The sequence below is a fragment of the Bubalus kerabau genome, chromosome 9, assembly GCF_029407905.1.
Source record: "Bubalus kerabau isolate K-KA32 ecotype Philippines breed swamp buffalo chromosome 9, PCC_UOA_SB_1v2, whole genome shotgun sequence".
Classification (NCBI taxonomy): Eukaryota; Metazoa; Chordata; class Mammalia; order Artiodactyla; family Bovidae; genus Bubalus; species Bubalus kerabau.
Window position 1 is genome coordinate 31,845,701 of NC_073632.1, and position 13,212 is coordinate 31,858,912.

At 38.0% G+C, this 13,212-nt stretch overlaps 1 protein-coding gene across 2 annotated transcripts in view; it reads left to right on the forward strand.

The window, feature by feature from the left end:
• Positions 1–13,212, forward strand: part of ECHDC1 (ethylmalonyl-CoA decarboxylase 1) — a 53,217-nt gene that overhangs the window by 12,609 nt on the left and 27,396 nt on the right. For both annotated transcript variants that reach the window (XM_055534945.1, XM_055534943.1), the window contains exons 2-3: positions 6,332–6,550; positions 11,256–11,398. In XM_055534945.1, coding sequence (XP_055390920.1) covers positions 6,334–6,550; positions 11,256–11,398 — 360 coding nt within the window. In that variant the 5' untranslated portion in view covers positions 6,332–6,333. The remainder of the gene's footprint in view (positions 1–6,331; positions 6,551–11,255; positions 11,399–13,212) is intronic.

Genomic DNA, 13,212 nt, shown 5'->3' on the forward strand with positions numbered 1-13,212 from the left:
GTGAGGCTGTATCATTTTCATTCTAATTGATTAGTGCTAATTTGGCTGTGTGGATCACAGTAAACTGTAAACTGTGGAAAATTCTCAAAGAGATGGGAATACCAGACCACCCGACCTGCCTCTTGAGAAACCTATATGCAGGTCAGGAAGCAACAGTTAGAACTGGACATGGAACAACAGACTGGTTCCAAACAGGAAAAGGAGTTCGTCAAGGCTGTATATTGTCACCCTGCTTATTTAACTTCTATGCAGAGTACATTATGAGAAACACTGGGCTGGAAGAAGCACAACTGGAATCAAGATTGCCGGGAGAAATATCAATAACCTCAGATATGCAGATGACACCACCCTTATGGCAGAAATTGAAGAGGAACTAAAAAGCCTCTTGATGAAAGTGAAAGAGGAGAGTGAAAAAGTTGGCTTAAAGCTCAACAGTCAGAAAACGAAGATCATGACATCTGGTCCCATCACTTCATGGGAAATAGATGGAGAAAGAGTGGAAACAGTGTCAGACTTTAATTTTTTGGGCTGCAAAATCACTGCAGATGGTGATTACAGCCATGAAAGTAAAAGACGCTTACTCCTTGGAAGGAAAGTTATGTCCAACCTAGATAGCATATTCAAAAGCAGAGACATTAGTTTGCCAACAGAGGTTCATCTAATCAAGACTATGGTTTTCCCAGTGGTCATGTATGGATGTGCGAGTTGGACTGTGAAGAAAGCTGAGCGCCAAAGAATTGATGTTTTTGAACTGTGGTGTTGGAGAAGACTCCTGAGAGTCCCTTGGACTGCAAGGAGATCCAACCAGTCCATCCTAAAGGAGACCAGGCCTGGGTGTTCATTGGAAGGACTGATGCTGAAGCTGAAACTCCAGTACTTTGGCCACCTCATGCGAAGAGTTGACTCACTGGAAAAGACCCTGATGCTGGGAAGGATTGGGGGCAGGAGGAGAAGGGGATGACAGAGGATGAGATGGCTGGATGGCATCACTGACTCAATGGACATGAGTTTGGGTAAACTCTGGGAGTTGGTGATGGACAAGGAGGACTGTATATAGTTAGGTGAAGAACTGATACTCTGAAAGTATATAAGATGAGAGTTTCTTAAAGTAGCCCCCTCTGCCAATATTTTGGCCACAAGACACTATAGAGAAAAGCTAATCTGAGTTTACTTTTTCCTTTCGTTACTCCCCAGCAAATTAGGATGGTGCTTAATTTTTGTTCTACTTCTGCCTAAAATGTTAAAACTCAGAAAGAACGAAGGGAAGTAAAATATCATAATCCTATGCACTGATTTAGTATCTTCAGGTCCCTTTCTGCCTATAGAAAATTCTTAGACTTCATGATAAAATTTAACTGGTGAAGAGAGGGGAAAAAATCACGTCTCTAATAAAGCTTAATAAAAGGAGGAATTTTGTTCTATTTTCAATTAGAGAATTGAGTTATTTTTGCTTAGTAAATACTTCATTTCTTTGATAAAACTGAAAATTTGTTGAGGGTAAATTTTTTTTTAATAGAGGGGAGATGACTAATAAGAACTCAGTTAATTTCCATTGAACTGTTACCAATTATATCTTACCAAATATATCTTATCACATGCACATGTGTTTATATAGGATCCCAGTCCTATGAATTTCTTGACTATAAAAACCTACATGTAGTGTGTCATTTACTTACTGGGTCTTAAGCACAGAAACTCTTCAACCCACTTTTTATTCTTAGAATGAAACTATTGTCTATTTTAAATAATCCAATAAAGAATCCTGACCTGTTTTAAAAGATGTATCTTAATTGCTAATCTAGTCATAATGTATGTTTCTCAGATTTTATCTTCAAAAAGCAAAAAGGCTTCCAAACTCATTTTGAAATGATGTACAGTAATATGATCTATTTCTTTATTTTTCCCACAAATATTGATCACTGAACTTGAATCTGGGGATAGTGAAAGGGGAGATGAAAAAGAGAACAGTGTTTGAGGTCGAGATGGATTTTTTATGCACATGGCTGGAGTTGTGAGCTTATGTATGTTGCAGGAAAGGGTCTGCAGGAAGGGAGATGCCGTCCAGGGTCCAAGAGTAGGCTCTTGTCTAACATTTAGAAATGAATTGTTCCAGATGATAAATGTGTTGACAAAGCAAGAGACTTCATTGGGAAGTGGCTCCCAGGTGAAGAGCAGCAAGGTAAGGGAACCCAGAGCTGCTCTGCCACGTGGCTTGCAGTGTTGGTTTTATGATAATGGAGTTAGTTTCTGGGTTGTCTCTGGCTAATCATTCTGACTCAGGTTCCTTCCGGTGGCCTGCGCATTGCTCAGCCAAGATGGATTCCAGCGAGAGGGATTCTGGGAGGTTGGCAGGACATATGAATTGGCGTCTCACTCCTTTTGACTTTTCCCAAGTTCTTCCAGTTGGTGGTAGCTTCCGTGTTCCCTACCAAGGTCTCCTGTTGTAAGATAACTCATGCAAGTGGTTACTGTCGACCCTGGCCAGGGTAGGTGGTTTTGGGCAGTGGTTCCCCTATGTATATAGGCATGAGTATATAAGTTTTGTTTGCTAATTTAATTTGTTTCTAGCTCCATTGCTTGTCATTTCTCAACAACTCCTGAAATTTTTAGTGTAGATTTCCTCTGCTAGCTAAGAGAATCTTGAGAAAACTTGATGTTTACATTTAGCAAATAATTTAGAAAGCCTCTAAAATCCTCTATTTTTTCATAGCTATTTCATATTTTAATTAGTAAAAATACTATATTTTTGAACTTCACCTTCCATTTCCCATAGACCTAAGTTTATCAACCTTTATCATTTTATTTCTTCTTTGTGTTCATTTAGGTTCATGCTCAAGACCTGAGAAGTCACCCTATTTTAAATCTTTTCAGTTTCTTTGAAAATGTATTTGTAGATTTGTGCTTTTAGTAGCATACAGTATAAAGATAGCTCTGATTTTAAGGAGTAGTGTGAAACTAATGGTGACCATTGTATTCATCCAGAGACATAGGTTTGAACTTTGTTGTAGGGGAAATAAAGGATTGGAAAAATAAAAAGGTAGGTTGTACATGAGATATGAAGGAGGGGAAGGAGATTGGGAGATTGGGTTTTCTACTCTGGCTTTCTGTGTGGTTGATACTACAGATAATTAAGGGAAGGAATAAAGTAGTTACAGGTTTTAGTAGGTTTAAACTGATTTTGAGAAGCCTGTGGTGAGGTGAGGCATATGGAAGTAGATTTTTGTTTGATTTAGGAGTACACAGGCATAACATTTCCAATGGAGATGGAAATGCAGGATTTATTGTCATAAGAATTTTAATAAAAAGCTATAGGCAAATGAATAAAAGAATTTCTACAAGGTAGTAGTAAAAGGTTAAGTTCAGTTCAGTGCAGTGCAGTCGCTCAGTCATGTCCAACTCTGCAACCCCATGAGCTGCAGCACGCCAGCCCTCCCTGTCCAACACCATCTCCTGAAGTCCACCCAAACTCATATCCATTGAGTCGGTGATGCCATCCAGCCATCTCATCCTCTGTTGTCCCCTTCTCCTCCTGCCCTCAATCCCTCCCAGCATCAGTCTTTTCCAATGAGTCAACTCTTTGCATGAGGTGGCCAAAGTACTGGAGTTGCAGCTTTAGCATCAGTCCTTCCAAAGAACACCCAGGACTGATCTCCTTTAGAATGGACCGGTTGAATCTCCTTGCAGTCCAAAAGATTATCAAGAGTCTTCTCCAACACCACAGTTTAAAAGCATCAATTCTTCGGCACTCAGCTTTCTTCACAGTCCAACCTCTCACATCCATACGTGACCACTGGAAAAACCATAGCCTTGACTAGATGGACCTTTGTTGGCAAAGTAATGTCTCTGCTTTTGAATATGCTATCTAGGTTGGTCATAAGTTTCCTTCCAAGGAGTAAGCGTCTTTTAATTTCATGGCTGCAGTCACCATCTGCAGTGATTTTGGGGCCCCCCCAAAATAAAGTCTGACACTGTTTCCAGTCTTTCCCCATCTATTTGCCATGAAGCGATGGGACTGGATGCCATGATCTTCGTTTTCTGAATGTTGAGCTTTAAGCCAACTTTTTCACTCACTTTCATCAAGAGGCTTTTTAGTTCCTCTTCACTTTTTGCCGTAGGGTGGTGTCATCTGCATATGTGAGGTTATTGATATTTCTCCCGGCCATCTTGATTCCAGCTTGTGCTGGAATAAAAGGTAAATAAATAGAAAAAATAGGTAAAAAAAACTTGGAAGAGGCACTTTACAATAGATGATATACAAATAACAAGTTAGCATATGAAAATGGAGTTTCACTTCATTAGACGTCATAGAAATGCAAAGTGATACCACAATGACTGTATCACTATCTAGAATACCTAAAATGGAAAGAAAGGAAATAAAAAGACATTAGCAAATGATTAATAAGATCATGGAGCAACTGGAATGTTCACTGTCTGTAGATATGAAAACTCTTATTAGCCAATATCTCTTAAAGTGGAACAAATGAACAGGTATGATCATTATGACCAGCCCTTAGAAAATGGCAAATGGCAGTGTGTGTGTGATGTGTGTGAGTGTGAGAAGGAGAGAGAGATTGATACGTAGAGTTTGCTAATACTTTTCACCATGAGTAATTTCTGTGGGAAATAAAGCCCACTGGCCCAGACTGAAAGAAGGAACTTGGAGACACTAGGTGCAGTTAGAAGAGAGGCTTTAATGACGGTCTTGCAAGATCTGGTGTCTGGTGGGCAGGCATACCCAGTGTCATTAAAACAAGCAGTTTTATCCCCTGGCATGCAAGCCCTTCCCCCACTTCCTTCTTGGCTGAGTACTGTGTGATGAACAGTCTTCCTGGATGTTGCCTAGGTTTGTTCCTTCTCTCTATATGGGCTTGCCCCTCCCTTACATCTTGTTTCTTCCTTTCCTGTGCACCCATTCCTGTTTTCTGTTTTGAATTCACTAGTAGAATGAGCCTCCATGAAAATCCTAGACATTCCACCCTCCCTTTGTTTGCCCTGACTTTCCAGTTTTATAACCCTTATGGTTACTGTGTCACTAAGCTGTTAGGCCACTTTGGCTGGTAGTAATTTTTCCACCCAAAGCCAGCACCCTTGAAAATGGACCATTTTAAGTTTTTTTATTTCTTATAATTTCAAGCTACCAGTGGTTTAAAAAAAACAACTTGCAAAATTCTTCACTGTTTAACAATCAGTTTTAGCCAGCTGCTGCCTGATCCACTACTTCTATTTTTAGATATAGCCAACAGAAGTGCATATGTGTTGACCCAAAGACAGATACTAAAATGTTCACAGCAGCTCTACTTGTAATGCCGAAACCCAGAAACAACCCTAATGTCTATTTACATTGGAATTGATGAATAGTGGTATATTCATATAATGAAATACAACAATGAAAAGAATGGACTATTTAGAATTTCATTACACATAATAATAGTAATAGGTGTCACAAACATAGTTGAAACCAGACAAAAGAAGATATACCATATTTTTCAATTTATATAATGTTCACTAGCAGGCCAACTAATCTTGAGTGTTAGAAGTCAAGATAGTTGTTATCCTTATTTGGAGTCATGACCAAAAAGTGGCACAATGAATGGTGGACCTTATTAGGTTCATGTTCTGTTTCTTGATCTGAGTGCTATTTACTTGAATGTATTTGCCTTGTGAAAATTCATTGAACTGTAACTTATGATTTGTATCATTTCTGAGTGTATTTTTTATGTCAGCAAAAATACTTACAAAAAAGCATTTGAACAAATAGGCGATTACCCGGAGATGAGATATATAAAATGAGAAGAGTTGACAGAACTTTGGGGGATGCAGAAACCTTACATATGTGTTCCTATTTCTTTCCCTATTTTCCTTGGGACTCCTTCTGTTTCTGTGAGAGCATTACATAAGATAAGGATAATACCAAGAATACTGCTCTGTTGCATTTCTGCCTAGAGGTTGTTTCCAAAGGGACTTTTGGCCTGAATTTTTTCTTAGATTTAGAGTTTGAAGAACTGCCATCATGAAGAAGACTCCCTGAAGGCAGGAGATGGTGCAAACTACAGAAGAGCAACAGTTTTCTAAACCCTCTTGTGTGTTGGATCTCAGTAAATGTCCTGTAACCATGTCATCATCTCCTAGTCATGTACTGAAATAGTGTACTTTGTGAATTGTTTGGTTTGAGAAGCTGGGAAAAGGGAAGTAATCTGGTACTTAGAGTGCTTTGAGAAGTAGGGAAGTCCTTTCAGTAAACAAAAAGGTTCCTTGCTAAAGCCTATTAATGTATTATATTAGAAAAGTGTCTGTTTAGCTAGACTACTGCCTACTTCTCTCTTTTTTCCAGAAATGGCAAGTCTTTTGAAGACGTCGCCTAACGCTGTAAAGAAAAAATTCCTGCATCAGATAGGATTGTCACTTTATAATACTTCTCATGGCTTCCATGAAGAAGAAGTGAAAAAAAAACTTGAACAGTTGCCTGGTGGATCCATTGACCTTCAGAAGGAAGACAATGGCATTGGCATTCTTACTCTGAACAATCCAAGCAAAATGAATGCCTTCTCAGGTATCGAGATCTTTCTTATGTTAAAGAATGATACCAAATCTAACCTGCTATCTTGTGATTTTTATTCTTAAACTCTGTAGACAGAATTCTTGAAAGTCATGGTACTCTTTGTAGAACATGTAAAAATGAAAAGTTGTCACATGAGCCAGGAATATTTTTAAAATTTATTTATTTTTAATTGGAGGATAACTATGTTGTAATATTGTTTTGGTTTCTGCCATACATCAGTCAGCCATAGGTATACATATGGCCCCTTCCTCCTGAACCCCCACTTCCACCTCCCACCTGATCCCTTCTATGTTGCCACAAAGCACTGGTTTGAGCTCCCTGCATCATACAGAAAATTCCTGCTGGCTATCTGTTTTACATATGGTAGTGTATCTGTTTCCATGCTCCTCTCTAAATTTCCCCCAGCTTCTCCTTCCCTCACCGTGTCCACAAGTCTGTTCTCTATGTCTGTGTCTCCATTGTTGTCCTGCAAATAGGTTCATCAGTACCATTATTCTAGATTCCATGTATATGTGTTAATATATGATACTTGTTTTTCTCCTTCTGACATAACTTCACTCTGTATATTAGGCTCTAGGTTCATCCACCTCATTAGAACTGAACTGACTCAAATGCATTCCTTTTTATGACTGAGTAATATTTCATCGTATATATGTACCACATCTTCTTTATCCATTCACTTATTGATGGACATCTAGGTTGCTTCCATGTCCTAGGTCTTGTAAATAGTGCTGCAGTGGACATTGGGGTACATGTGTCTCTTTCAGATTTGGTTTTCTCAGGGTGTATGCCCAGTAGTACAATTGCTGGGTCATATGGTAGTTTTATTCCTAGTTTTTTAAGGAATCTCCATACTGTGCCCCATAGTGGCTGTACCAGTTTACATTCCCACCAACAGTGCTAGAGGCTTTCCTTTTCTCCACACCCTCTCTTAACATTTATTTTTTGTAGTTTTTTGATGATGGCCATTCTGACCTGTGTGAGGTGATACCTTGTGGTTTTGATTTGCATTTCTCTAATAATGAGCTGTCGACATTGAGCATCTTTTCATATGTTTATTAGCTATCTGTATTCTTTGGAGAAATGTCTGTTTAGATCTTCTGCTCATTGTTTGATTGAGTTGTTTGTTTTTCTGGTATTGAGCTGCATGAACTGCGTATCTATTTTGGAGATTAATCCTTTGTTAGTTGTTTCATTAGCTGTTATTTTCTCCCATTCTGAGGGTTGTCTTTTGTTGTCTTTATACCTTGTTTATAGTTTCCTTTGCTATGCAAAAACTTTAAGTTTTAAGGTTCCCTTTGTTTGTTTTTATTTCCCTTAATCTAGAAGGTGGGTCATAGAGGATCTTGCTATGATTTATGCCGAAGAGTATTCTGCCTATGTTTTCCTCTTAAGAGTTCTATAGTTTCTCATCTTATATTTAGTTCTTTAATCCATTGTGAGTTTATCTTTGTGTATGGTGTTAGGAAGTGTTCTAATTTCATTCTTTCATATGTGACTGTCCAGTTTTCGCACCACCACTTATTGAAGAAACTGTCTTTTCTTCATTGTATATTCTTGCCTCCTTTGTCAAAGATAAGGTGCCCATAGGTATGAGGGTTTATCTCTGAACTTTCTATCTTGCTCCATTGGTCTGTATTTCTGTTTTTGTGGCAGTACCATACTGTCTTAATGACTATAGCTTTGTAGTATAGTCTGAAATCAAGAAGGTTGATTCCTCCAGCTCTATACTTTCTCAAGACTGTTTTGGCTACTCAGGGTCTTTTGTGTTTCCATACAAATTGTGAGATTTTTTTTTGTTCTAGTTCTGTGAAAAACGCCATTGGTATTTTGATAGGGATGCATTGAATCTGTAGATTGCTTTGGGTAGTATAGTCATTTTCACAGTATTGACTCTTCCAATCCAAAAACATGGTATATCTCTCCATCTGTTTATGTTGTCTTTGATTTTTTTCATCAGTGTCTTACAGTTTTCTGTATACAGCTGTTTTGTCCCCCTTAGGTAGATTTATTCCTAGGTATTTTATTGTTGCAGTGGTAAATAGGATTGATTCCTTAATTTCTCTTTCTGATTTTTCATTGTTAGTATATAGGAATGCAAATAATTTCTGTGTATAGATTGATTTTGTATCCTGTGACTTTACTAAATTCACTGATTGATTCTAGTAATTTTCTGATAATATCTTTGGGATTTTCTATGTATAGTATCATGTCGTCTGTAAGCAGTAAGAGTTTTACTACTTCTTTTCCAATCTGGATCCCTTTTATTTCTTTTTCTTCTCTGATTGCTGTGACAAGTACTTCTGGAACTCTGTTGAATAATAGTGGTGAGAGTGGGCACCATTGTCTTGTTTGAACTAGGAACATTTTTTACTAATTGTGTATGTTTTAATTTTTTTTTAATATATGAATACAGATATTGATAAAATTAATCAAATTGAGCTTGATTATTTTTTCCATGGAAATTTTAAGTGCTTAATAACTTCATTTGTGTTCAACTGTCACTAGGAGACAAAGGGAAGGATATTTCAAAGATTAAAAACTAAAGAGAAAAGCCTAAAATGAAAAAAAAAAGTTAGTTTAATTTTTTTGTGAACTAAAATAAGACTGTCATTTTAACCATGTAATTCTAATAATCAGTGAAAGCACTGCACTTGCCTATTTGCTGCCCCTTTTCTAACTCTGAGAAACAGGTAAATACCTTCTATTGCTAGGCAACACTCTTGGCATATAAGAATTTTACATTTAAGAGACCTCAACGTCCAGGACCTGGATAATTTGTAATTTTTTGCCAAAGCTCAAATTTGGGTTATTCTACCATGATGTAATACAGAAGCCAATGAATAACCTTGCTGACTACCCAGCACTCATGTTTCAAGGTGATTTTGGCAGTCTCTGTTTATCAGTTATATGCTTCATGGAGAGAGGGGGTTGTGAATTATATTTTGTAGTAGCATTTGAAATATTGGGTCAAAAATATCCCAATAAAGTTTTATGTGTCTTTACATAATCATAACTATAGACGTAATTCGATAGACTGTAAACTTTGTAAATTATCAATGATGTCTTTCAACACAAGATGACTTTTCTTTACACTCAGCAGAATTCAGAGATATCTCTTGCTATTAATGTTAACGAATAGAAATATAATGCAGGATACAAGTGTCAGCTATATATATCATTTAAAATTTTCTGGTAGCCCTATTTTTAAAAGGAAAAAGAAGGGTTAATTTTAATAACATTGTGTTTAATCAGTGTGTTCAGAATATTGCAACTTGTGATTGATATTAAAAGTATCAATGAGGTATTTTCCTCTTTTTTTCATACCAAGTCTTTGAAATCTGCTATGTATTTCATACTACTGTTAGTGAATTGAGTCTGGCTGCTTGCTACTCAAAAATCAGCATTCAAAACAAGTGTTATTAGGAAAGAAAGTTGCTTTTAGTCAGAATGCTGGCAATCTGGGGAGATGGTGAACTCAGTGTCCCACAAAAACCACCTCTGAAGATTCTGCTCAGCCATGAAAGTTTTAAAGGAAAAAGGGGACATAATCTCAGTCACCGGGATAAGGTGTCTGAGTCATTGCCATTCCCCACTGTGTGCTGGCTTGTTGACTTCTTGTGATTTTTCTTTAGATGCTCTCGTTCACACAGTTTGCACGGATTTGTTCTTGAGACTTCTGAAGAAGCAGCTAGGGAAGAGATCTAGTCCTCTGTTACTTATTCTTCATCTCTACTTATCCGATCTATGGAAAGAACCAACATGTTAGGCAATGTATTGTATCATCCAGAGATCTGATAGTTGTGCCTAAGGCCAGAGATGAGTAGAGGATGGGGTTGCCTGGCCTAAGGTTAGTGACAAGACGGAAGGGGCTTCCTGTCGAGAGCTCTTTCCTGCCAAAAACTGTTTACACTACTGCACATCTCAGTTTAGACTAGCCATATTTCAGGTGCTCAGTGATTTCATGTGGGTGGTGGCTACTTCATTGGACAGTGCAGCTCCATACCTTCAGTTGGTTCAGAGAATAAAAGGCAACTTTTATATGAGCCTAGAAAAAAATAAAATTAGAAAGGTAAGACTGTTCTAGAGATTTTAGACTAGCTAGCTACTAATTTTAACTAACTACTGAATAGCTATACTTTATGATTTATATCAGTAAAGCTTTTTATTCAAATGGAAACAAGTATTAATTTGATGCCTAGTGTTTAAAACTAATACAAGCAGAGCTACTTTGATTAGAGTGATGGGGTTGGTTTGGGTTGAGAGATGATGAATGAGCCCTACACTCAGAACTCTCAGGGCCTTGCCTGAAGATCACCCAAGCAGATACTCTTCATGGTCCATTTCATCTCATGTTTATTTCACAGAGTCAATAATAGTAGTTTAACTACTGGTATAGGTTTCTCATACTCAGCACCAGCTTTTTTTTCCTACCTAACCACATATTTATGTGGTTTCTTAATTAAGGGGGAAAGAAAGAGAGATCACTAACAAATTGTAAATTTTTAAAGCACAGAGACTGTCATGCCTATCTTCTTTGTATATACTCAGTACCAACATTATAGGCATTTGATAGACATTCAGTATTTGTAAAATTTGTGATCTAAGAGTCTTGTTTGACACCTTTCAGTTACTAAATTATTTCTATTTGTCCAATATTTTATGTGTATGTGATTCCCCCTCCCCTCTCCGGCAGGTGTTATGATGCTACAACTTCTGGAAAAAGTGATTGAATTGGAAAATTGGACAGAGGGGAAAGGCCTCATTGTCCGTGGGGCAAAAAATACTTTTTCCTCAGGATCTGATCTGAATGCTGTGAAAGCACTAGGAACTCCAGAGGCAAGTATTGTATGAATTATGCAGTAGATTCTACACGTTTGTCAGCCATCTATGGCTAAGATATTTATATTCTACTTATATGGTTATTATGATGACAGCTATTCTCTAATAGCTTTCCAAAGATCAGAGCTTTTGTTTTTGCATCTTAAAGATTAGCTTGTAATAGTGTGAAGTGATGGGGAAAAATGAAGGACAGGAAGGTTAGCAATAAAACATCCACTATTAAAACCAGCAAGGATGTGAAGCCCTATAGCATCTCATGATATGGAGTTTTGCATGAGGTACATATATAAAATACCTAGCATGGCTTTGGCACTTGATAGGCTCCAACAAATGCTGGGAGTTGAAACATTTGCTTTTGAATTATGGTGACAGAAAAGCAGTCTGAATCATCTCTCAGTATTTGTCCTCCACGGAAGCTGTTTTTCTTGAATTCACCCCTCCACTAACATCCCCTAGGCAGGAAAAAAAAAAAAAAAAAAGCAGACGAGAGAGAGAGAGGAAAAAGGGAGAAAAACGTGTCTGTTACCATTTAATGATAGATGTGAACTGTATGTAGGTAATAATGGTTTAATGTTATTGGACAGCTCTTGCACCACTCTATGTAGTATAAGGATTTTAATTTGCATAATATCTATGAGGAAAGATCTCTCTTTTTGTAATTTTGATAGATTTGTATTTGAAAGTTGGTTTCAGCATTTTCTGGCAGTAAATGGTGCCAGCCTAAGAACCGAGTGGGCTACAGTTTTATAATCTAAGGAAAAGTGAAGACAGGGAGAAGACCACTGTCTTCCTTATAGTTCCTCCTCCATGTTGGGTGGGGGATTTTTCTTGTCCCTATGTGGTCAAACTGGCACTGTCATGGTGCAATGGAAATGAACAAAAAGGTGCTAACATATGCTAAAATATGGTAAATCGTCTCAGGTTTCAGGTAATACCACCTTTTCCATATATTTTTGCTTTTACTGTGTATAGAGAACCACATCATAGAAATCATTAACTTACTGAGCTTACTGGGCAGGATGTGGGTCTCATTCCACCATTATTTTATTATTTGGGGGCACGTCTTTTGTGTCTGTTGCATGGTTTTGCTGCTAAGGAAGCCTGATTGGTTTTGTGGTGAAGCAAAACTGCTGTCTTAAATGATCATTAACTAACTGGCTCTCCCACACTTTGGTTTTATTTACAATCCCCTCCTGGGATTAATTATTTAACCACTTGCTTTATCCCTTTACTCTATCCCTATCAAGAATACTAAGCCGGTAATCTGAATATATGGATTCTTAACCAGGCTTTACTAGTAATTTTACTATGGGGCCTGCAGGTCATTTGATTATAATTTTTCACCTCTAGAATGATTCTGCGGAGAAGGCAATGGTACCCCACTCCAGTACTCTTGCCTGGAAAATCCCATGGGCGGAGGAGCCTGGTGGGCTGCAATCCATGTGGTCGCTAAGAGTCAGACACGACTGAGCGACTTCACTTTCACTTTTCACTTTCATGCATTAGAAAAGGAAATGGCAACCCACTCCAGTGTTCTTGCCTGGAGAATCCCAGGGACGGGGGAGCCTGGTGGGCTGCCATCTATGGGGTCGCACAGAGTTGGACACGACTGAAGTGACTTAGCAGCAGCAGCAGCAGAATGATTCTGTTGCTACACATCTTATTCTGTTCACGAAAGACACTATAAAGATAGAATGAGATAGTAATGATAGATTATTGTGGGTCTGGTATAAGTCAGTGTTGGGCTGTACTTTCAGGCCTGGAAAGCCTACACTTGCCCAGCTGCAAGACCAAAGAGCCCGGAGTCAGTG